This window comes from Bombus huntii, chromosome 18 (assembly GCF_024542735.1).
Source record: "Bombus huntii isolate Logan2020A chromosome 18, iyBomHunt1.1, whole genome shotgun sequence".
NCBI lineage: Eukaryota > Metazoa > Arthropoda > Insecta > Hymenoptera > Apidae > Bombus > Bombus huntii.
Window position 1 is genome coordinate 1993651 of NC_066255.1, and position 22125 is coordinate 2015775.

At 27.8% G+C, this 22125-nt stretch overlaps 5 protein-coding genes across 15 annotated transcripts; 3 read left to right on the forward strand and 2 right to left on the reverse strand.

Annotated features, from left to right (window-relative positions):
* Positions 1 to 34: 34 nt before the first annotated feature.
* LOC126875396 (uncharacterized) lies at positions 35 to 3596 on the forward strand. Of its 3 annotated transcripts, none has more exons than XM_050638281.1 (6): positions 35 to 219; positions 735 to 787; positions 880 to 1219; positions 1303 to 2115; positions 2203 to 3359; positions 3428 to 3596. In XM_050638281.1, exons 2-6 carry the CDS (start codon positions 747 to 749, stop codon positions 3567 to 3569), a joined length of 2493 nt encoding a protein of 830 aa, XP_050494238.1. In that variant the 5' UTR covers positions 35 to 219; positions 735 to 746; the 3' UTR covers positions 3570 to 3596. The 3 variants fall into 3 exon arrangements, with proteins under 3 accessions (XP_050494238.1, XP_050494239.1, XP_050494240.1); XM_050638282.1 differs by lacking the exon at positions 35 to 219 and adding an exon at positions 279 to 661; XM_050638283.1 differs by lacking the exon at positions 35 to 219 and having other exon boundaries at positions 880 to 1022; positions 1079 to 1219.
* A 255-nt stretch (positions 3597 to 3851) lies between these two features.
* On the reverse strand, positions 3852 to 15838 carry LOC126875399 (eukaryotic translation initiation factor 2 subunit 3, Y-linked-like). Of its 4 annotated transcripts, XM_050638291.1 has the most exons (9): positions 15629 to 15796; positions 14965 to 15028; positions 14757 to 14867; positions 5345 to 5578; positions 5102 to 5260; positions 4775 to 5004; positions 4561 to 4705; positions 4295 to 4464; positions 3852 to 4211 (listed from the first exon to the last, which is right to left on the reverse strand). In XM_050638291.1, the coding sequence occupies exons 1-9, from the start codon at positions 15698 to 15700 to the stop codon at positions 3975 to 3977; spliced, it is 1422 nt and encodes a 473-aa protein (XP_050494248.1). In that variant the 5' UTR covers positions 15701 to 15796; the 3' UTR covers positions 3852 to 3974. The 4 variants fall into 4 exon arrangements, with proteins under 4 accessions (XP_050494248.1, XP_050494247.1, XP_050494246.1 ...); XM_050638288.1 differs by lacking the exons at positions 3852 to 4211; positions 4295 to 4464; positions 4561 to 4705; ... (1 more) ...; positions 5102 to 5260; positions 5345 to 5578 and adding an exon at positions 5976 to 8762 and having other exon boundaries at positions 15629 to 15838; XM_050638290.1 differs by lacking the exons at positions 3852 to 4211; positions 4295 to 4464; positions 4561 to 4705; ... (4 more) ...; positions 14965 to 15028; positions 15629 to 15796 and adding exons at positions 5946 to 8762; positions 8875 to 8914; positions 9706 to 10184.
* Positions 10247 to 14628, forward strand: LOC126875417 (chromatin assembly factor 1 subunit A-like). 6 transcript variants are annotated; one of them, XR_007693409.1, is made up of 5 exons: positions 10247 to 11928; positions 12015 to 12110; positions 12209 to 12710; positions 12823 to 13123; positions 13220 to 14628. XR_007693409.1 is itself a non-coding variant. In XM_050638330.1 (3 exons), the coding sequence occupies exon 3, from the start codon at positions 13486 to 13488 to the stop codon at positions 14122 to 14124; it is 639 nt and encodes a 212-aa protein (XP_050494287.1). In that variant the 5' UTR covers positions 12209 to 12710; positions 12823 to 13123; positions 13220 to 13485; the 3' UTR covers positions 14125 to 14628. The 6 variants fall into 6 exon arrangements, 2 of the variants coding, with proteins under 2 accessions (XP_050494286.1, XP_050494287.1); XR_007693406.1 differs by having other exon boundaries at positions 10247 to 12110; XR_007693407.1 differs by having other exon boundaries at positions 12015 to 12710.
* Positions 15839 to 16056: 218 nt separating the features above from the next.
* On the forward strand, positions 16057 to 19235 carry LOC126875398 (dihydroxyacetone phosphate acyltransferase). The gene is made up of 7 exons (XM_050638287.1): positions 16057 to 16390; positions 16544 to 16851; positions 16926 to 17336; positions 17424 to 17931; positions 18006 to 18304; positions 18381 to 18634; positions 18719 to 19235. The coding sequence occupies exons 2-7, from the start codon at positions 16551 to 16553 to the stop codon at positions 19046 to 19048; spliced, it is 2103 nt and encodes a 700-aa protein (XP_050494244.1). The 5' UTR covers positions 16057 to 16390; positions 16544 to 16550; the 3' UTR covers positions 19049 to 19235.
* On the reverse strand, positions 18981 to 21385 carry LOC126875412 (uncharacterized). The gene is made up of 5 exons (XM_050638321.1): positions 20278 to 21385; positions 19952 to 20207; positions 19685 to 19868; positions 19392 to 19558; positions 18981 to 19319 (listed from the first exon to the last, which is right to left on the reverse strand). Exons 1-5 carry the CDS (start codon positions 20379 to 20381, stop codon positions 19176 to 19178), a joined length of 855 nt encoding a protein of 284 aa, XP_050494278.1. The 5' UTR covers positions 20382 to 21385; the 3' UTR covers positions 18981 to 19175.
* Between the last annotated feature and the right edge of the window lie 740 nt (positions 21386 to 22125).

Below are 22125 nucleotides of genomic sequence, written 5' to 3' on the forward strand. Positions count from 1 at the left end.
AAGTAAAGATAACTATGCTTAACAGCGTAATCGATGTAACTATACAGCTATGTAATTCAAATCTAATTTCGTATTTAAGAAAAAGTGAAAATAAGTACATTGGAAAATGAAACGTAATACAATTGAAACTGAAATAATTTTACAATAGTAACGAGATAATGTAATATCTTCCTCAATAGGAAAGACTGCTTTCTACTTTGAGTTACATATGTGTGACACGTAAGTACCTATATAAATACCTATTTTTTGTAACCTTACATAAATCGTTTATTCGTTTAATCGTCACAGAATGAAATTTGACCAGAAAACTATTCTAGCAATATATACATATATACATATATTGTGCATTTACGTAGTCTGTATATATATATATATATAGATATATATATCTCTTGTTATTCGTTACTACGTAAATGCACTTAATGCATTATATGCCAATGGTTTATTTATTTTATTAAATGTAACTTACCGGCATATTTTAAGTTTTGTTATGCGCTTTCTAAGCTTTAACTCAAAAACATGAATAGAATGAATAATAACAATTGATATGTAACAGTATTTATATATATATGTCTCTAAATTTAAATATTAAATAATGAATTGCTTACGGAGCTTCCCATTTTGAAGTTCCATGGATAACTTGAAGATTTGATAATTCTATGTACGGGCAATAAATTATAATGAATTTTACCAAGAATATGACTGACTGATTGAATATAAGTATTGTTTTGAAGTTGCAGAAAATCATGGCAAATGAAATAACAGAGATACCTGTTAATATGTTAACGTGAGTATCTTATAACAAATATTTCAATGTCTCTTATTTATTTCTTTCGTGTGAAATTAATATCATATATTTAAAACATTAATATTTTTCAGGGCAGAAGAACTGATAGAAAATAAAGGTTTGAAGTTTAATGCATGGAATGAATACGAGAAGTCAGTTAAAACTCTTCCAAAAACTGGAATGAAACAATTTGAACCAAATGATTCCTGGCTCCAAAATATGCAAATTGAAAAAGGTATTATAACTAGAAAAAATTTAATAGCTATAGAAAGAGTAGATCGTATTTCACAGTTAGCTAGTGCAGAATGGTTGCCTGAACAGAAAAGAGCTAAAGTAACAAAATACTCTGGTCAAGATTGGAGTAGTTTTGGTTTGGAGAAAAGTGGCACCTTGTATTTAATACCAGAAGAAGCATTGTTTCTTCTAGAAGCTGTATGTTATAATACAATACTAATGTATTTACAGAAATTATTTCCTGATATGGTAGAGAAAATATAAAACATTTTCTGTTTTAGAATTGTTTAGAACTTACATGGAATGATGTAGCATTGTCCATCCAACAAGCTTATGAACTTCTAATTGATAATGTTGAATGCTCATTAGAGGAATATAGAGTTTATAGCCAGTTAGTACGATATGGTTATCGCATACAACGTTTTGTTTATGATTCAGAAAGAAAGACAAAAAGTGATAAAAATTCTAATATAAAACGTAAAGTTATTGTTGAGCCAGAAAATGGCCTTTGGAGAACTGATACTCAACAGCAAGATAAAGATTATATAGATGTACAGAATGGAAAATCTGCTAGTTGTCCAAAAAGAACTGATGCAAATATTAATAATTTTCCTACAGGGATTTTTCAAGATCTAGCAGAAGATGAAGATATATCAAATAATGTCTTTGAAATCATAAATGATCTTCTTTGTGCAGTAGAAAATATCGAAGCTCAATCTACAAATGTTGAATGCGAAAAGGATATGAAAAACGGGAAAAGATCGGATATTACTTTGCAAACTGTAAATATAGATGAAAATAAAAAAAGACGGAATTCTAAGGTGCAAATTATATCAGATGAGACTTTATTAGGAAGTATTAAAGTTGTCAAAGATAATATGAATGATTGTACCAAAGGAAGTAATATACCAGCAAATTGGCGAGCATCTCGCATACAACGCAACGTTAAATTAGTACCTAGAAGAACAGATAAACTATTATCAGCTACTGATATTTTAGATTCTAATTATAAAAATTCTGAGTGCAATTCAAGAAAACCTACATTATCTTCGCCACCTAGAAAGAATTCACAATTAAAGAAATCAAAACATGAGGTATTGTATAATGATATTTATAATAGTTATATTCACAGTGTTAAAATATTAATGTTTCTCCCTCTTTTATATTCTCCCTTCAATTAGGTGATAGAACTTTCTGATGATGAAATTCAAGAGATACCAAAACCAGTAACACGAATAGATTTATTAGATTCAATTCCAAACATTGCATTTCAATCCACAATTACAATAAAAGTTTCAAGAGCATACATACCACATAGTATAAAACCTGTTAAAACGATCTATCATTATGAAAGTGCAAAATTAAAAAAATTACAGCAAACAGATAAAAGATTGCGATCTAGTCAAAATCTAGAACATGCAAAAAGTAATGAAAGTCAAAATATGTATCAATGCAATAATATCTCTATAAGTAACAATAACGTTAGAAAAAATACAAACATTGCTCCATTTAATCAAAATTTAGCAACAAATGCGCACAATGTTTTCATGCAAGATTATTTTTCCATGCAACATAGACAACATGGGAACTTTAATCCCAACTATGTATATAGTAATAAACCACCTTATACATACAGCCAAAATCTATATTGGCATCATAGAAATACTACATTTCAAAATGTATTTGTTGCTCTTGATAATCATAGTGCTACTGTTCATCAAAACAGATTCACATCTTTGCCAATGAACAATTTGACAATGCCAAATATAAGTAACAATGTGACTAGGCATTCTTTTACTCGAAACCAGTTTTATCATAATTTTCATCAAAATTTCTTTCCATTAAGAAAATTATGTCATCAAAGAATCGTGGAAAATACATCAATACATTGTAGCGTAGCTGGAAGTGTATTACTTACAGAACCTCGTCAGAGATATTGGCCACGAAATTATCATAAAAACACAAATATGACATCAAATCATAACGATGAAGTTTATCAATGTTCATTTAAAATACTGCCAGGAGCGTCATCATGGTCGGAATTAAAGACTAAATGGCGCGAAGTAAAAACGATCACTATCGATGATGAAGATACGGGAATTGAAGATTGTAATGAAGTACAAGTAGTTGGACAATTACGCACTCCTCTTGTTGGATCAAAGAATGCAAATAGTCTTGAAGAAGTCTTCAGTAAACTTAAAATAATTAAGTCTGCATCCGAGAAAATTGTAAGAAGAAAAAAGAATAAGTACAAAATATCATACAATGTTTATTCCAATACACAAAACTATAGAAAAGCAGATCCTGGTCTTCCATTCTACAGAGTAGTTGTGATAAAGTAATTTATTTTTATTAGTTATATTTATTTTGTAGAACTTATACAATAATGTTTTTTTTTTATTTCAGACAAGATGATTCATTTATACAACCAATTGAATTGCACCGTTTAATGCAAGATGCAGGCACTTCACCAATACTATTAGCCTGTGTTTCAATGTCAATTTCATATATTCAACCAGGATTTATATCTATACCTAATCTAACATAATTCAAATAAAATATTTCATACGCAATATTTAATTCTTTTCTATTTATTTTTATGTACAATAAAGAATAGTTGAACACAAAAAAACTCAATTAACTATCAAGTATCTATTTATGTCATCCAAAAATTTGTTGAAAGATAAATTTTTATTTGTGATAAAGAAAATGCTTTATAAAAACTTTATAAAACATTTATTTAAGCTTTATAAAAGCTTTATAAAACATTTCTATCGATTTTATATATTACTTATGTTCAGGATAAGAATAGTAAGCAAAATGCATTAAATAATACACAAATTATATGTACTTCGTACTTTATTATAAACATTTCGAACAACACTATGTTGTAGAAATTATTTTCAATTTGTTTTTTATATTAAATTTTTGTTATCTCGTGATATTCGTGGAATTATTTTCGGTCTATAACTGGTTCTATTGTTTGTCCGCCACAAATTTGACCCCAACCAATCAAACGCCAATGTTTTTCAACACGACGCGACAACGCAATTTTTTCGTCAATTTCTGTACATACAGGATTTGTTAAGCTGATTTTAGCTAAATCAGCACGAGTGGCTAATACACGACCTCCAGTGCTTAATGACCCAATATTTACTAATAGCACCTCATTTCTCGATAATTTTGGTACCTATTATAAAAAAATACTTTATAATTACAATAGAAATATACTAAAAAAAATCTGATTATAACATCTCCACAAAATATATTTACCCTTGCACCTTTCTTATCACCCTCAGTTCTCACACCTAACAATCGCTTAAGAAGATAATATGATATTTCGAGTTCGATAAATATTTTAGGTAGAGCTCCTACAGCTCCTAAAATTTGCCCCACTAAACGATCAGCACGGCATAATGTTGGTTCGATTTTTGTTCCAACACCTTAAAATTTATTTTTCAAATATTACCAAATTTCTTTTATGATTTATATTTTGTCCAATTTGTTTTTTTTCTTTTATGGTATTTGCTCTTACTTACCTATGAGACCACCTGGAACAGCAAATTGAAGTTCATTCTGCTCAGCAAATAATGATACTATCCGCGAAAATATGGGTCGACAGGTCAGTTTTCCTTCACTGTCTTTAGAAACCAGTCCAGGACGAACTTCAATTTCCATACCCACCTGGGAAACAATAAATACGTAAAATTACATTCACGTAAGCATAATAACAAAAGTGTATTTTTAGCGTACTTTTAATACTCCTCTTAAAATACTTCCACCAGCAACGCCGCCTTTCAGATCATCTACTTCACAACCAGGTTTATTTACGTCAAACGACCGAATTACAATTAATCTCGGTTCCGAAGTGAAATCTCTTAAAGGTACTGGAATTTTTTTCGTAATATATTCGCACAAGACTTCAATATTATACTTGAGTTGTGCAGAAATTGGTATTACGGGCGCTCCTTCAGCTACTGTACCTAATTTAGAGAAAACATCATGTTTTTAATATTATATATGCATATCAATAACAATTCGTGTAAATTCATTATAGAATTATTATCAAGATTAAAATACCCTGTACGAATTTCAAAATTTGCTCATATTGTTCCTTTGCTTGTGCTTCCTTTACTAAATCTATCTTATTTTGCAGAATTACAATATGTTTCAATTTCATAATTTCAATGGCAGCCAAATGTTCTGATGTTTGAGGCTGGGGACACGACTCATTACCGGCTACAAAATAAATATTTATTAATTTCAATATTTCAAATAACTATCATTCCAGATACAATAATATAAAAGAATTTGACTATGTACCAATTAAGAGCAAAGCTGCATCCATGACAGCAGCACCGTTCAGCATAGTTGCCATAAGGATATCGTGTCCTGGACAGTCAACGAAGGATACATGACGTACAAGTTGAAATCGTCCAGAACAAACTGGACGTAAACAAGGAAATGAATCGTCTTTGCTCGAACCTCCGGATATGTAACATCCTGGTCTTGGACATTTTTCATTATCACACTTATAAATCTTTGCATTCGCGTATCCTGAAATGAGCCAATTAAAAATATTCGTGATATTATTTTATTTAAATAGATTTGCTCTAATTCTATATTCCTATAAATTTTGTCCTGATTAATGAATAGGTAAAATCAAAATTAATTATAGGATATAAAAATAGATAAATTACTAATATAATAATATGAATTTATTTGTTTACATTCAACGAAACATTTTTTTATACATACTTTTAAATAATTTTAAAATTGTTGCGAGAATATTTATTTTATATGAATTCAAAATATTAATACGACAATTAAACAAAAGCCAATAGTCTTATAATAATTTCAAAATTCAATAAAATTATTTTTTTATAACGAAATATAAGTTTTTATTTAATTCTTTATTTCATTTTTTTGAGTTATATAAATTATTTTAATTGTTAATATATTTAACAATCAATGTTTGTATACGTGGGAATGTTATTATGTTACTATTAATTAGAATTTAAAATTATTGTAAGAATTTGACATACATGAAATTGTATTACAATAATTTACACATTGAAAGTTTATTTTTACTACAAATATTTTTTATAATTTCAACTTAAATGGTGCACTTTTAGCAAAATGATTTTAATATAATATTATAGTTTCATAGAAACATCAAATGAAAATATATTGTACGTATTCTATACACATACAATAGATCATACATGAAAAATAAATGTTAAGTTTTTGATATTCATGATTTGCAATCCTATGACTAAGTGTCTATGTGTCTAAAGTAATTTATTTTATTATTATACCACTTCAAGTTACTTTTACTGGTAATATTTCATTTGTTTACCAAAAATAACTTCTTATTTTTAAACTATACTACATAACATTCTTAACATGAAACGATTCTTTTTATGTGAATATTATTATATATAGAGGTTTCTAATGATTATTTATATTAAAATTACGAGCATTTAATCATAAACATTTTATATTATGTGATATAATGCATTACATATTGTGATATTAAGTTTATGATAACATTCATATAAATAATCGAAAACAGTAAAATTTGTCACTCCCGTTTTGTCATTTTGAATAATTTGTGACAGTAAAGAGAAAGATATTAACTATAACATGTAATACAATTCAACTATAATTATTTCTAACAAATATATATAAAATTGTAAAAACTTTATCAAACGTTTCCTAAGTATTTTAACTATTTTGTAAGTAAGTATATAATCTATTGTTTAATAATTAAATGAATAGAGAAATAGCTGAAATTCAATTCGATTCTAGTAACATAGTATTTAATCTATTTAGTTGCTCGCACGATTATCAAACTGATAAAAACTACATGTTTATAATGCTGTTAGTATAATAAATTTGTGAACAGTTATTCAAAACAAGTATCGTCTACAACTTTGAGCGCCACATTTGCATAAGGTTCTAATGTTCGACAAGTCTGATTCTGGTGTCTCTGGACGTAGTTCTAACTCCTCTTGAAATTCCGTGTTCATATATATATTTAAATTCTCTTTCATCGACATATTTTGCTTTATAGAATTTTCACTATTCTTTGATGATTGACACATGTAATCGAAGGTAATTTCTTCGTTTTGTTTAATATCTCTCAATGCAAACAATGCAAGCTTAGGAAGATTCGGATCAAGACAATTGATCCAAACACCATAGACAGCGAGATTTGGATTGCAAGAATGATTGATGAAATGCGAAACGTTGCCATATACGGCAGCATCTACAGTATATGGACATTCTTCTTCAGACTCATTATAGTCAAGATCAAATAAGTATGTTCTACCAGCGGCATCGTATTCTTTGCCACGCTTTTCGGCCTCCTCATTTGTTATGACTTCGCCCACATATTGTGTGACAAAACAACCTTTTTTAATCGCTTGTAATGTTTTTACACCCCAACCCCGTCCATTGGCAGTTCTAAAAATGCAAAACTTCATCTTGCTGCCACGTTGCACTACTCGATTGAAGCAGTTCATGTCGCAGTTGCATCGTTTGTTACATTCGTATATCGGTGTTCCAGGTGGAACTCGAATCTTACATGACGGGGTGTACGGACATAGTCCGTTATCCTGGGCAAAGCAACAGTTTGTCTTAGAATTACAAGACTTGCATTCGCAACCAATAGGTGGATCATCAGGTATTATGACTCCATTACCAGGTAGATAATCTTCTATATAATAGAAGTCTCGAGGTGCTGTTTCCAAGTCTATTACATTCTCCACCCGTATTAATGGTTTACCTTTAGTGATAGTATTCATTTCATTTTCCCACTCTTCTAAAGATTCTAACTGTTTTTTCCTTAAATCAATGACTAACATACGGAGAATATCATGTTTTATAACTTTCTCCAATTTACTATTTTTGACATACTTTAGATGTAAATATTTGGTTATATTAATATATACTGTATTTGGTTCTACCGAAATTGATGTTATCATCTCTCCTCTACACTTAAGATAATTTAAAAATTCTCCAATATCCCTATCGTTCGGATAAAAATTTGTTTTCTTCTTGAAACGATCGATCAATTGTAATCTACTCTTTTCAAACTCTTCTAGAACATCTGGGCAGTTTACTAAATTCGACGCCGGTTCCCATGTGTTATACTGTGAATTCCAATTCTTCCATTTGATTAAATAAGTTGGCACACCTTTTAATTCTTTCTTTGCAAGAATCTTTTCTACTTCCCAAAGGGTAGTCTCCATTAGTAACTTTTTCATTCTCTTCTTATTTTCATGTTTTATATCCATATATCTTACATCTTCCAATATAACTCTGAGCTCCTTCAGTCTAATATTTTGTAAATTTTTTTTGTAGTCTATTTGATACATTTCAATATTGGTATTGGCATTTAATTTGCTTAGTCTTATATTTTCTGTACTAATTTCTTGATTATCAGAAAAATTCAGATCTCTTCTATCGTTGATTACTTGTTTCTCTTCTTGGTTTTTTTTAAAATGAACATTATTACTGTTTAAGTTGTTGCTCTTTGATTTATCATCATGGTAAGAGTTATCATTGTAATTATTTTTTTCAGAAGAAACAAATCTTTGATCAAGCTTTCGATGTTTGGCCAATGGTTGAACTAATCCTGGAGAAGCTGGCCTTTTTTCTGGTGTAGAAGACATTTCGCTTGCGTAACCAAGATTTTCTTCTTGTTCCCCTCTGGTATTGCCCTCTGCATGAGCGTCTGTAATGCCAAACATTTAAAGGATGTCATTCTCTCCAGTCACACTTTCCCATATTTTGTGTTTAACTTGTATAATTGTTTCTCCCCTTTCTCTTAGTATTAACGTTATCACCTTGAACATCAAGAATCCCTTGAATCCTCTTCGCTCTTCTCTGTCATTTATTGAGGAAAATGTTTGGTGCCATTATAAGAAAATTAATATAACTTATACAATGTTTATGCAAAAGAATGTACACATTATATAGTAGCATTTTTGAATGTTATAAATTATTACTTCAAGTTTCCATTAAATTATTTGGAAGATTCATGTTTAAATCTTATAATATGAATATGGTAAATCAGCTGATTTTCTGAGATAATATATATACTTAATGACTAAAGCACACCTTAATATTAATTTTGTATTTATATTTACAATTACACTGTAAGGTATAATTATTATAAAACAATAATAATATGTTTTAAAACACCTTAAGCCAATTTCTAAGATTTTCATAAATAAAACACTAACTTCATATAACAGAAATTATTAGCTCTTTATTATATTTCTTTACATTATAAATAAATTTGTACATTGTATATTATAATAATTATATATGTATAAATTTAAAAATTTATATAAAAAATTTGATATATATAAAAAATTTAATTAATAAATGTAATTATACTTACCTTAAAGTTATACATTATATTACAAAGATATGTTCACACTCACACATTGTCTATTATATCAAATTGAATCACAGAAATAATTTGGTTTTATCAACAAATTTTTGGCACTTTAAGTCAATTTATTAAGGTATGCTTTAATCGATAATTATTTAAATCTTTCAATTGTATATGATCATTTATTTTTTAATGCATGAAATATACTAACTAGTGCACACATTTAATTTATTACAATTAAAAATAATCATGCATGAAGAGTGCATTAAAAACTTACTTGTGTATTAAATTATATGTGAAATTTTTATTGCAAACTGAATATTATATTTATGTTGCTATATCAATATTTTAGTATGTTCTATTATCCTTTGTATTTGTACTTAAATTTAACCTTACTTTATTAATAAAATAATTCATTTATATGCTAATATATGTAGATAATTGTGCACTTTAAAATCATTACGAGAATAAATTAATTATATTTTATTTAATATGTTTACTAAGCAATTTAAATAAAATATAAATACGAAAAATGACATAACTTGGAAGAAATAAAAGAAATAGTATTACTATTATTACGTATAATTAAACAAATTATAATATATAATATTTTAAATAATTACATAATACTAGAAATAGAATTAAATGTTCAAATATGTCAGTTGTAAAACATTTTTGATTCAGCTACTCGGAAGTACATTTAATGAAATGGCGACAGTTTTTGACGATTAGCGCCATCTATGTAGGAAATGATAAAGAATATAATACAATGATAAAGAATATAATACAATGAAGAACAAGAAGTAATTCTTTCTAAATATAAATATTTTCTTTAAATATAGCGGAAATAACGCCTAAAATAATTTTAGATAGAATTCGTTCTTTTACAAAATTATTAAGTATAAATATATTAATACTTTTCTAGTTAACAATTTTGTTTAAACTTTATTTTTTCCCTCAAAAAAAAAAAACTCAAACCTATCACTCATACAAACTGTAATTGATATGCCTTTATTAATAATTTATCTATTCTAATTGTTAAAGTAAGTAATGTATATAATATACAGTGACTCTCAAAAACATTCGTACACTACACACTACAGAATGACTAATTTTATGGTTCTATGTTGTTTATAAAGCAATCGCCCTGGTTATTTTTTTAATAATATGAAAACATATAATTTATTTGGTAAATTCACATACATTGCATAGTAAAAGTTGCCGAAGAAAATAACGCCGTACTTTCAGTTCACAAAAATATTCGGACATATTTTATATTTATCTGTTTATCTCCTTCTGGCAACCCGATATTCCAAGAAAGCAGAAAAATCTCTATTTCTCAATAGTAAAAATGACCTCGTCCAAAATGAGTCGCAAAAGAAATAATACGGCATTCAACATGCTGCAATTTATAATTTTCCACCAGAAAAAGGGAAGAACCTATCGTGAAACTGATGCTATGCTCCATATAAGCAAAAATATTGTTGCAGATATCATTCAACGATTTTATTTCGAGGATCACATTGAATATATTCCACAAACTGGAAGACTAAGTCTCTTAAGTACAAAGGAGAAAAACAGAATTATTCAAAAGGGAAAGAAAATCCGCAAATAAATGCCCCAAAAATAGTTAGTGAGGTATTAGAAGCAAGCTACAAAAACGTTTCGATTGGAACAGTTCAAAGAATTATCAGACAAGCTGGAAACAATGGAACAGTAGTCAGAAAACAATTTTTTATGAATGAGAATAGGGAGAAACAAGTCAATTTTATAAAAGAGCTAATTTCTAAGAATGATTCATGGTGGAAAGATGTAGTATTTATTAACAAAAGCAAATTCAACCTTTATAATTCTGATGGAAGAACTTTGGTATGGCAAAAACTGATTAAAAAATTCTACTTTAAAAGTACAAGAGGTACAGTGAAACATAGGGAAGCTAGTGTAATGGTCCAGGGCTGTATTTCATCATACGAAGTTGAAAACTTGATGACAACATTATGGATAAAAATCTTTACTTAAGCATATGTAAAAACAATTTAGTTCAAAATGTCAAAAAAAAAAAAAAAAAAAAAAAAAAAAAAAAAAAAAAAAAAAAAAAAAAAAAAAAAAAAAAAAAAAAATAGGAATTCATAATAGAATTAAGTTTTATCAGGACAATGACAAAGCATGCATATATAGTACATTCATAAGGTGAATTACATAGAATAATTTGGAAAACTACAATTTTTTCAATAGTCGAATTAGAACAATGACTCGAAAATGAATGGTCATATGTAACTGTAGAATATTTAAAAAAAAGTGTAAATAATATGTCAAACAGATTAAAACGTGTTCTAAAATAAAATGGTTTCTCATCATGAGGTATTAAAATTATTTTGTGATAGTGAATTATATTAAATAAATGATAAAAATAATTCTTATTAATAATAATAAATGATCTGTTATTAAAAAACTAACCAGGGCGATTGCCTTATAAATAACTGAAATATCAAGCCATGAAGTTAGTCATATTGTAATATTATCATAGTAATCATCCAAATATTTTTGGGAGTCACTGTATTAAATCTATGTTTTGACTTTACACAGTTTTTATTATATATGTTGGGTTTGTCGGGTTGGCACTGGTTCTTGGGGTACGTTGCGTATCTTCATTAGGACAAGTCATTGTAATAGTTCAAAGAGGTTTATATTTACAGTGATATGTACAAGAGTTGATTTAACAGGGTTTAACAATTAAACGTGATTATAAGACACTCTTAAAGTAAAGATAATGTTCTTAGGTTCAAACGAATCCACGGTCAATGGGATAACTCTTTATACAATTGGATATGTGTTGATACTCAAAATGACGTTAGCTGTGACATACGGTATCTTTCAGACTGACAGACTGACGTTGTGTGTAAACTCTCCAAGGTGATCATAAGAATAAAAGACTGACACGATCACATTTGTCAATTGCATATCGATCGGGGTTATCAACAAAATTCCAAGCGCCGTTACTAGGCAGACTCGCGTAGAGTCGTCATTGCTCCTGCCTCGGAACTTGTTTGTTAATACAACGTGTGTCCCTCAATATTGGTACTTCTACTGTTAAGTAAAACGTTCATCCCGTGACCGTGGCTACGTTCGGTGACCAGTTGTGTCACCTCGACCACAAGCCCACTATTATAATTCTATAATGAACAGCTATAACAAACAGTTTAGACCAAAGTATTGGGAATCTTCCCAAAATTCCAAAAGAAAGGCCCATTATCCCTACATCTCCGATATATATATTGAAATGTAAATATTGATAATTTTGAATATTTTTGGCATTAGTAATAATCTATCTTTTTCTTGTATTAATCATTTAAAAATCAATTATATAGTTAGTAATGTGTATAATATTTTACAGTTGAGTAGAGAAAAAGGGAAACTATATACCTGCATTGCGGACTTAAAAGCAGCATTCAAGGCTAAATAGAGAGAAATTGGAGGAGAAAATGAGAAAAATGGGGATTAGTGAAAAACTAATTTGAAGGATAAAAGAGCTGTACGCAGAAATAAAGAATGTGGTGAGAAAAGAATTTTGGACAGTGAGGGGAGTCAAACAAAGGTGCCCGTTGAGCCCGACATTATTCAAAATCTATGTGACAGGACTGGAAGAAGAGATAAGGAAAGGACAAGCCGGGGGAATAGTGGAAGGAGAAAGAAAGGTATGGTCATTGACATATGCAGACAATATTGTGCTGATGGCGGATAGAGAAGAGGAGCTAAAGGAAATGCTAAAGAAATTCAAAAAAATTTTAAAGGAAACCGAATTGGAACTGAGCACGGAAAAGACCAAGTAGACATAGTAGTTTTTGGAAAAAGAAAGAACAAGAGAAGACAAAGAAAATGGAAATGGGGAGAGCGAGAATTAGAAAAAGTGGATGAGTTAAGATACCTAGGGTACATACTACAGAAAAACGGCAGTCATGAGAAACACATACAAGACAGGAAAAAGAGAGCAACAATAGCAACGAAGAAAACATGGAGCGTGGGAGAACGGATTTTCAAACAGGACTACAAGAGGAGAATGAAGATGTTTAGAGCACTGGTAGAGAGCGTGGCGCTGTTTGGAACAGAGGTATGGGGCTGGAACATGGAAGAAAGACTGGATAGAATACAAAGAAGATATGTGAAATTGATCTTAGGTTTAGATATGACAACACCAAATTATATATTGGTAGAAGAATGCAAGCTAACAGAAATCAAAGAAAAAGCATTAAGAAGAGCAGCAAGGTATGAAGGGAAAGCCATAGAATCAAAAAAGGAACTAGTAAAGGAGTGCATAAAGGAAAGAAAGAGAAACTGGGGAAATGGTCAAGAAGGGAAAAGAGCAAGAAGGAGAAAGAAGAGACTAGAAGATGTGAGAAATGAAGGGACACAGATGGAAGCAAGAGAAGAGCAAGGAAGGATGACAGTAGACCAAATTATAGAAGAAAGAAGAAAGAGAGAAGCAGAAGAGAGGGAGAAAAGGATAAGGGAATCCAAATATAATATACATTACAGAAATATCGCCAAAGAAGAATTACCAAAGTACTTAGAAGGGTGGATGAAGTGGAAGTATAGAAGGCAAGATTCACATGTGGGAACGAGACCAAAGCAGGGGAATACTGGAAAGAAGGGGGAGAAAAAAGATGCAGACTATGTAGAAGAAAAGAAGAAGACCTGAGACATGTAATAGAAGAATGTGAAATAATGGGAGGACCAAAGGACACAGAAAAAATACTAAATGAGACTGGAGAAGGACTAACAGAACTAAAAACAATAATGGAGAAAAGAAGGGCAATACAAGATGGGGAGGAACGACAATAAGGAAGCACAGCAAGGAGGCAAAAGCCCAAAAGTTGCTGCAGTTTTAGAGACAGAATAATTAAGGGAGTGCAATATAATAGAGTGGATAAGAAGGGAGGTAGATATATAAGAAGCGAAATAGGTAAACGAGATGTAAAACCAAAAGCTTGTCCAAAGCTGAAAGGCACAGACTAAGTAATAATAAATAAATAAATAATATAGTATATGATATTTTAATTTTCTTAAAATTAATGTCTTTTATATTTATAAAAAAAATTATTTTCTTTTACTTTGTACATATGTATTACACTTTTCATTGTTATATTAAAAGCAATATATAATATTTTTTAAACATAAATAAGAAATATATTGTTAAAAACAATTCTGTTTCAGTATTGATCTGAATTAATGTTGGTTTTATGTAAAAAATATTATAATAACTTAGCTAGTGGAGGACATACATATCTCACAACAATGTGTCAATTTTATATAAGACTTGCATCTACTTACCAAGTTTAATAGTAATGTTCCTTTCTAATTCATTTTTAAAACGAACAGTCTGCACTCCCGATATAGCTTTTACAATTGTAGACTTTCCATGTGCTACATGACCAATGGTACCTACACATAAGATTTCAAATTTATATATGTCTAAAAAATTGTTTTTGTGCAGTATGTTTTATATGTATCTTTATAGCCATAGGAAGATTATATTTACCAATATTAATTGTTGCTTGTCTACTAATAACCTCGCGAGATAGTGCAGTTAATTTGCTGACATCCTAAATAACAAGAATTTTATACATTTTGATATTAAGATAATAAAATATCGCCAATGTAAGAACTTATAAAGAAGGCAACAAATTAGAACAAAAAAATGTATGTTACATTTTATTCCTATGAAATAAATTTATAAAAATGTACTTTTACAAAATTGTAAACGTACTATGTTTTTGTAGTCTATAAAACTTATATTACAAACATTAATTTTTATGAAAATGCAAAACAAAAACTGATGATAAATTCTTATTAGTAACAAAATCATATGTTGACATTGTTAATATAAATATAAAAGCATATAATTCAGCAAAAAACAATATATTTATAAATTGTTATGTGATAATATGATGTATATAAATTCTAGATGTCATCAACGATTGATAAAACAAAATATTTCAATAATAAAAGAAATTTTTCAAATAATATGTAGTTTTTAAAAATTAATATTGTATTTCTCAACATTTTTGTCAGTGAACATTTTTATTTAATGCAACGGAAAAAGAGATTATTATAGTATGCTAACAATATATGAATTAAGGTTATATATAACATAATGAAAGCTTGTTAGATTATGAAGATATAATTATATATTTATTACTCACAAGCTTCGAGAGATCTTGTTTATAAAGATTTGGTTGACCCGTAGTCACTCCTAAACCTTCTTCACCACCCATAATCACTGAATCACCTTTATTAACACGTAAACCACGCGAGGGACACTTCAAAAAAGGCAATAGCTCATTTAAAATCAAGAATATACATAGACTACTAGTCGGTAAAAGTAAAAATGCCAAGAGAGCGGAAGCAACGCCAAGTGGAAATACTTCGAATTAACGTGGAACATAGATTTCCTCGGCTTGTCGATTTTATATTATCTCTCTTATATTATGTACATTAATTTTTAAATATTAAATTTAGAATATATAAAATGTTACATTTCATAATATTTACTTGCAGTGTTAAAATATAATATAATTATTGAATGTATAAAATACTTAAAATAATAATATGAGAAATATAAAAGTTTTAATCATTTTTGTCATGTTGATTTTGAACTATTTTACTTATTAAAAGAAAAAAAATAAAAAATACGTTATCTTTTTGAGCAACAAGGAATAATAGGACCTTTTAAAAAGTATATAAAATAAAGTTATTAGTTCAGTTACGACCGGTGAAATAATACAAATAACAATTAAACTTGTATTTCGAATAATAGCTTTTAGTACACCATAATTGTAAATAAAAATATTAATTAAAAAATGCAGAATTTTATCATGAAAGTTTAAGAGAAGGAAGTAGAATGTTTGAAGAAGAGGTGTAATTAATCGAACAAATCATAATACGATCGATAGTACATAGTGTATGTACGTACGAATAAAATTTAAATAATTAAATGTCACTTAAATTGAGAATCAATGCATATTAATTATTCATTATTGAATTAAATACTGGTCATCCTCCTGATAAAATATTCCTAACGTGGTAAACGAATTTAAAAAAGAATAAATTTGTTGCAGATATTTCATGTTCAAAATGGAACAATATCCAGAATTTGTGGATTTATTGCTTGCAAGACGAAAAGATTATGATATTTTGTGGGTTTCTCGGTCAATGGATCCATTATCACCACACAAACTTCCATTAGAATCTAAATATTCCAGAAATGAAATAATACAGGCAGTTTTAAATGATGAAAAAGTTAAGCTAGCAATTATTTCTTTGGCTGCAATACTCGAAACAGATATCAAAAAAGTTAACCAAGAAGCTTATAAAATAATAAATGAAATGGCTAATAAAGCACATTTGCCCAGTGTTCGTTTCATGGGTAAAATTAAAGTCTTTTATTTTAAATTATAATATCTTTATTTTCTGGAATTATAAGTAATGCTTCAATTTCAGGTTTAATTATTACAAAAGTTCTTAAAAGAATTTTTATGAGCATTTATATTAATGAGAAATCAATATATAAGATGAAAAAAGAAATGCAAATTTCTCAAGTACAATATGTTTATGCACCTTCTCATAGAAGTTACTTAGATTTTGTATTATTATCATATATTTTATTCTCCTACGATATGGCCCTTCCAAACATTGCAAGTGGAATGGATTTTTATCACATGTACATAATAGGAGAATTATTAAGAAAATCGGGAGCTTTTTATATGCGGCGCAGTTTTTCTAATGATTTATTATATAAAAGAATATTTAATGCGTATGTAATGTCCCTAGTAAAGCATAGTGACAGAGCAATTGAATTTTTCATTGAAGGCACTCGAAGTAGAAGTTTAAAAAGCATCGTACCAAAGTTCGGTGTGTTAAAATTAATAATTCCAATATGACTTTTTGATATAATTAATATTTAATGAAAACATAATATAAAGATGGTTTCATTTCAAGGTCTTTTGTCAACTATTTTGGAGAGTTTATTAGAAGGCAGTGTACCTGATATATATTTTATACCTATTAGTATTAACTATGAACGACCACTAGAAGAATTGTTATTTGCATATGAGCTTTTGGGAGTGCCAAAACCAAAAGAATCTACTGCTGGTTTATTTCAATCTCTATTTATTTTACAAAAATCATATGCTTATGGATCTGTTGTTTTTAATGTTGGTGAACCTATTTCTGCATGCCAATTTTTAACTATGGAACACCGCAAAGCAAAAGTATTATCACCTTATGCAAAATTACCGATATCTGTTGTTAAAAACTTAGCCTATTGTATAATAGATTCACATAAAAAAAATACAATACTCATGCCTTTTAATTTAATTACTTTATTATTTAATGAAAGAAGTCAAGTACATCCAGATAATCCATATACATTAAATTATTTAATCAGTGATTATCTATGGTGTAAAAAGCTTTTACAAGTATTCAATGCTACAATATATATAGGAAGGTAAGTTTCAAAAAATACTAATAGGACTTAATATAGTATGTAGATATTAGTATTATAGAAAAAAGTTCGTACAGATCATTTGATACAAATAATCAAAATGTAAGCAACGTGGAGCAAGAAATATTAAATAGTTTAAAGTGCCATGAAGAATTACTTATATTTGATGCATCACAAATTTTGAGACTCAAAGAGAGACACAGAACAACAAAACTGGGAAGTAATATTCGTGTTAAAAGTCATACCTTATTAGAAAGAACTATGAGAATAGCTGTGCCTGTCATTAATATTTCAATTTATCTAAATCCAGCTTTATCTTTTCTAATAAAACCAGCTATTATTACTGTTGCAATGGGAATAGAAGGAAGTGAACTTGGTAATATTATTTTATACATACAGCATGTTACATATAAAAACCAAACAAAATTGGTATGTTATTGCATTATTTGTAGGAAATGCATTTAAACGATACGTATTATTAAGAAGGCTACTGACTACGGAATTTGTAATGCCTTTAATAGAAGATGAATCTATAATAAAATCTGAATGGGAGGAAACATTGAATTCGCTATTAAAACAAAATTATATAAGTATTCAGAACAATACATATATACAAAGAGAAGATACCAAAGTATGCTCTCTCCTTTATAATGTAATACTACCATTTATAGATACAATATATGTTACATGTCTTGTCCTATTTGAGGTAAAATTCAATAATATTTGCGTACTATTTTACATTTGTTATCTTTTTAATATATATACGAAGAAAATCTGTTTTCATTTACAGTGGGATGAATCAAAATCAAATTGTATAACGATACAAGCAGTTTTGACTGAAGCACAGAAAGAAATAGAAAAAGCATTTCTTGAAGAGCGGCAATGGGGACAACATCCCTATTCTTTATCAATCGACTTAATTAATAGTACAATATCTAATCTCATAATACAAGATATTTTAGTACCTTATGAGAAACGAAATGCATACCAAGTAGATAAAGTCAAACTAACACAAATTCTTGCACAGTTGCAAAATCTTTCATTAAAACGACCATTAGGTTCATATCTTAATGCAGTATTACTGCCTATATTACCACCACCTGTTTCTGCTAAATTGTAAAACAGAGTATACAGAACAAAGTTGAGTATTAAAGCAGCTTACGTTACATAGAGATTTGATTATGAAGATTTTAATATAGTTAATGCTAAAGATATTTGTTTAATTAGTATGTAACTTTCTTTTTATATTAAAATTTAGAAGAAAAGTTATATAAATTTTTAAGAATAATTGTCGCATCATCGTCAAATTTGTCTATCGATTTTTTTCTTCTGCCAAGAAGTAAGGTAGCTGTAGTAGTTGATGCAGAATTATTCATATTTCTGAATAAAAGCTGAAAAAAATTATTATATGAATCATTAGTTATATGTATATAACATAATAGATATTACAAATAACTAATTACCATGACTAATCTAACCAGATACACAGCAAACGTGAGAAATGAAATAGCCATAAGTGCACCTTCTATGGAGGGAAATCCAGCTGCATGCTCATGATCATAACTGTGATCATAATGTTCAGTACCCCTTCTTTTGCGAGCAACCGTTATACTTCCTGCAAGTTGGGATTCTGAAAACATTATTAAAAATACTTTTTTTGGAAAATACTTTAAAAATTACTCATTGACATGTCATATACATCAATTAATTTTTTGATCTCAGTTATTGTGTCATTGTTATCGTTATTTATTGTTACCTATTTCAACCATTAATGTATTTTCGAATGTTCTTAAAAATTGAATTTTTCCATCAATTGATGTTGGTTGAGATTTTAAAGTATAATGAACACTTCTAAGTATATCTACTGGAAGGTAGTTCAATAGTCCTGCATCATTAAAAGTAAAAGATTCATTTAGGTACTGCTTATTTCTTTCCCGTTTCTATAAAATAAAACTTTCGATTACTAATTGTTTCTCAAAATTAAACATTATACAGAAAGCTTCAAATATAATAGTGTAATTACCTTGGTCATTGAAGGAACTGCTGTATCATTGTATTTTTTTGGATTAGATACAAACACATTTTCTTGATCAAAAACAGTTGATTCTTTTTTGATATTATTTTCCATATTATGGAAATTGTATTTTCCACTTTCATTAACTGCTGTTTGTTTTGTTTTTGCATCCTTATAAGTAATATCTTCATATGTATAATGGAACTGATTTTCCACATTTTTTTGAGCAAATTTATAAAAATGATCTTGTTTTATTGTAGGTGTTCTATGAATAAGAAATGTAAAAATATCTGATAAAGTAAAATTGATGCTATTTAATATGATGTTATACATACCTATATATCTTTTTTTCACTAGAAAATTGAGGCATATCTATCCATTCTGCCAAACTACTGTTCAATAATAATATTTTCAATATTAATATACTAGTTACGAACATTGTAATTGATTAAAGTATGCAACTTTTACAATAATATTTATACATATATATGTTTAACAATATCACACAATAATAATTAATTTATCGCACATATTCATATTCACTAAATAAAATGAATAAACAGATATTATGTTGTTTCTTCAAGTGATACAAGAACTAACTGAAGATATACTTGCATACATGGTGTGATAGGAATCAGGATGTTATTATTTCAGCTAGGAGTTCTGTTAGATTTAACGAGGACAAAGATTAGATTTACGACGTAATGACATCAGTTATTTAAAGTATTCTTACAAATTCTCATATATAAAGTTTTTGTCTGAAAAAATTGTTTAATGAAAATATATACAAAACATTAAAAATCTGTTACCATTAATAATTTATTTATTCTCATTATCATGGTAAGTACAATAATGACAACATTTTATACTTTTTTATGAAAATTTGTTAATTTTTCTTAAAATCTATTTATTATAATGTTGCTGTCTTTTAAGTACTTTTGTTTGTTAATTATGTAATTGTAAATAATATTATAAACATAGCTTGAACAAAATACAAGTTGTTAGTTATTATAAAATTTAATGTTTTTATAAAACTTTAAGTAATAAAAAAATTCAAATAGATTTAATATGTACAAACAATTAATTTAGAAACGTATTATAAATACATGATATTATATATGAAACAATTACCAATCTAACAAATCATATACAGATTGTTTTAGGTATAGCAACATCTATTGATATTGCACAAATCTTTGTATGTAATTAAGATTATAATAACTGCTGTGTTTATATCTAGATTTAGACTCATTATTTCAATATTGATTAATTTAATGTAGAATTTTATTAAAATTATAATAAATGTTTTATAATAAAAAGATGGACATAGCAATAAACGTATTCCACTCATTATGTAATTAAAGTGATTTTTAAATAAATTTTCAGAAATATAGGCCATATATCATGTACAATAATGCATTTAATGTCATATTAATATAGAAAAATATAGCTTGAAATATAAAATAATTAAGTATTTTGCAAATAAATTATACATATGAGATTCTGTTAATTAACTAACATATGATTAAAGTAATATTTATATATTATATCATAATAAAATGTAATATAAAAGTACTGTAAAAAATGGTTCGCTTAAATATAATATTTTATATATAATAACATTTCATTTAAGATATTACTGCAACATCGAGTAAAAACAACATTTTTAGACAAATTTCAAATATTTTTATCCAAAAGCAACTCAGTCTTCACAAAATATTTGACTAAGAAATGAGAGATTACATTTCTTCACATTTGATTTCTAGAGTTAAAGAAAATTATTTCTTTCGTGATTTCTTTTAATGATTTCTTATCTAATTCTTCATCATGCTTGTTTTATTACTATATTGTTATTAATAATTAGAAAAATTGCAGGAATATTATGATAAAAAATAATAAAAAAGAAAGTTGTTGTATTAGTAATGTAATGAATAATATGCCACTACAAAATGAATATTTAAAATTTATAATAAATCTATATCTACTTGAATTAATTACTTTTTAAAAATTATACATTTTTTATGTTGATCGTGTATGAAACAAAAACGGAATGAACACAGTACTTGAAAACGAAATAGATGCATGTATATAATTTAGATCTCTTTCTATTTGGAATGTACTTTACTTTCAATGAAACAAAGAAGAATATAAAACAATTTTGTATATTAATAAAATAAAATAAT

Coding starts and splice junctions, on each gene's coding strand:
- LOC126875412 (XM_050638321.1), bottom strand. CDS start 20,381: ATGTTCGTAACTAGTATATTAATATTGAAAATATTATTATTGAACAGT. Junction 19,869..19,951: donor CAGTTCCTTCAATGACCAAG/GTAATTACACTA, acceptor TTTATTTTATAG/AAACGGGAAAGAAATAAGCA. Junction 19,320..19,391: donor ATCTGGTTAGATTAGTCATG/GTAATTAGTTAT, acceptor AATTTTTTTCAG/CTTTTATTCAGAAATATGAA.
- LOC126875399 (XM_050638288.1), bottom strand. CDS start 15,700: ATGGGTGGTGAAGAAGGTTTAGGAGTGACTACGGGTCAACCAAATCTT. Junction 15,029..15,628: donor AACAAGATCTCTCGAAGCTT/GTGAGTAATAAA, acceptor CTTGTTATTTAG/GATGTCAGCAAATTAACTGC. Junction 8,763..14,756: donor GAACATTACTATTAAACTTG/GTAAGTAGATGC, acceptor TTGGCATTACAG/ACGCTCATGCAGAGGGCAAT.
- LOC126875396 (XM_050638281.1), top strand. CDS start 747: ATGGCAAATGAAATAACAGAGATACCTGTTAATATGTTAAC. Junction 1,220..1,302: donor CATTGTTTCTTCTAGAAGCT/GTATGTTATAAT, acceptor TTTCTGTTTTAG/AATTGTTTAGAACTTACATG. Junction 3,360..3,427: donor TACAGAGTAGTTGTGATAAA/GTAATTTATTTT, acceptor TTTTTATTTCAG/ACAAGATGATTCATTTATAC.
- LOC126875417 (XM_050638329.1), top strand. CDS start 13,486: ATGAAGATGTTTAGAGCACTGGTAGAGAGCGTGGCGCTGTTTGGAACA.
- LOC126875398 (XM_050638287.1), top strand. CDS start 16,551: ATGTTCAAAATGGAACAATATCCAGAATTTGTGGATTTATTGCTTGCA. Junction 16,852..16,925: donor GCCCAGTGTTCGTTTCATGG/GTAAAATTAAAG, acceptor CTTCAATTTCAG/GTTTAATTATTACAAAAGTT. Junction 17,932..18,005: donor GCTACAATATATATAGGAAG/GTAAGTTTCAAA, acceptor AAGTTCGTACAG/ATCATTTGATACAAATAATC.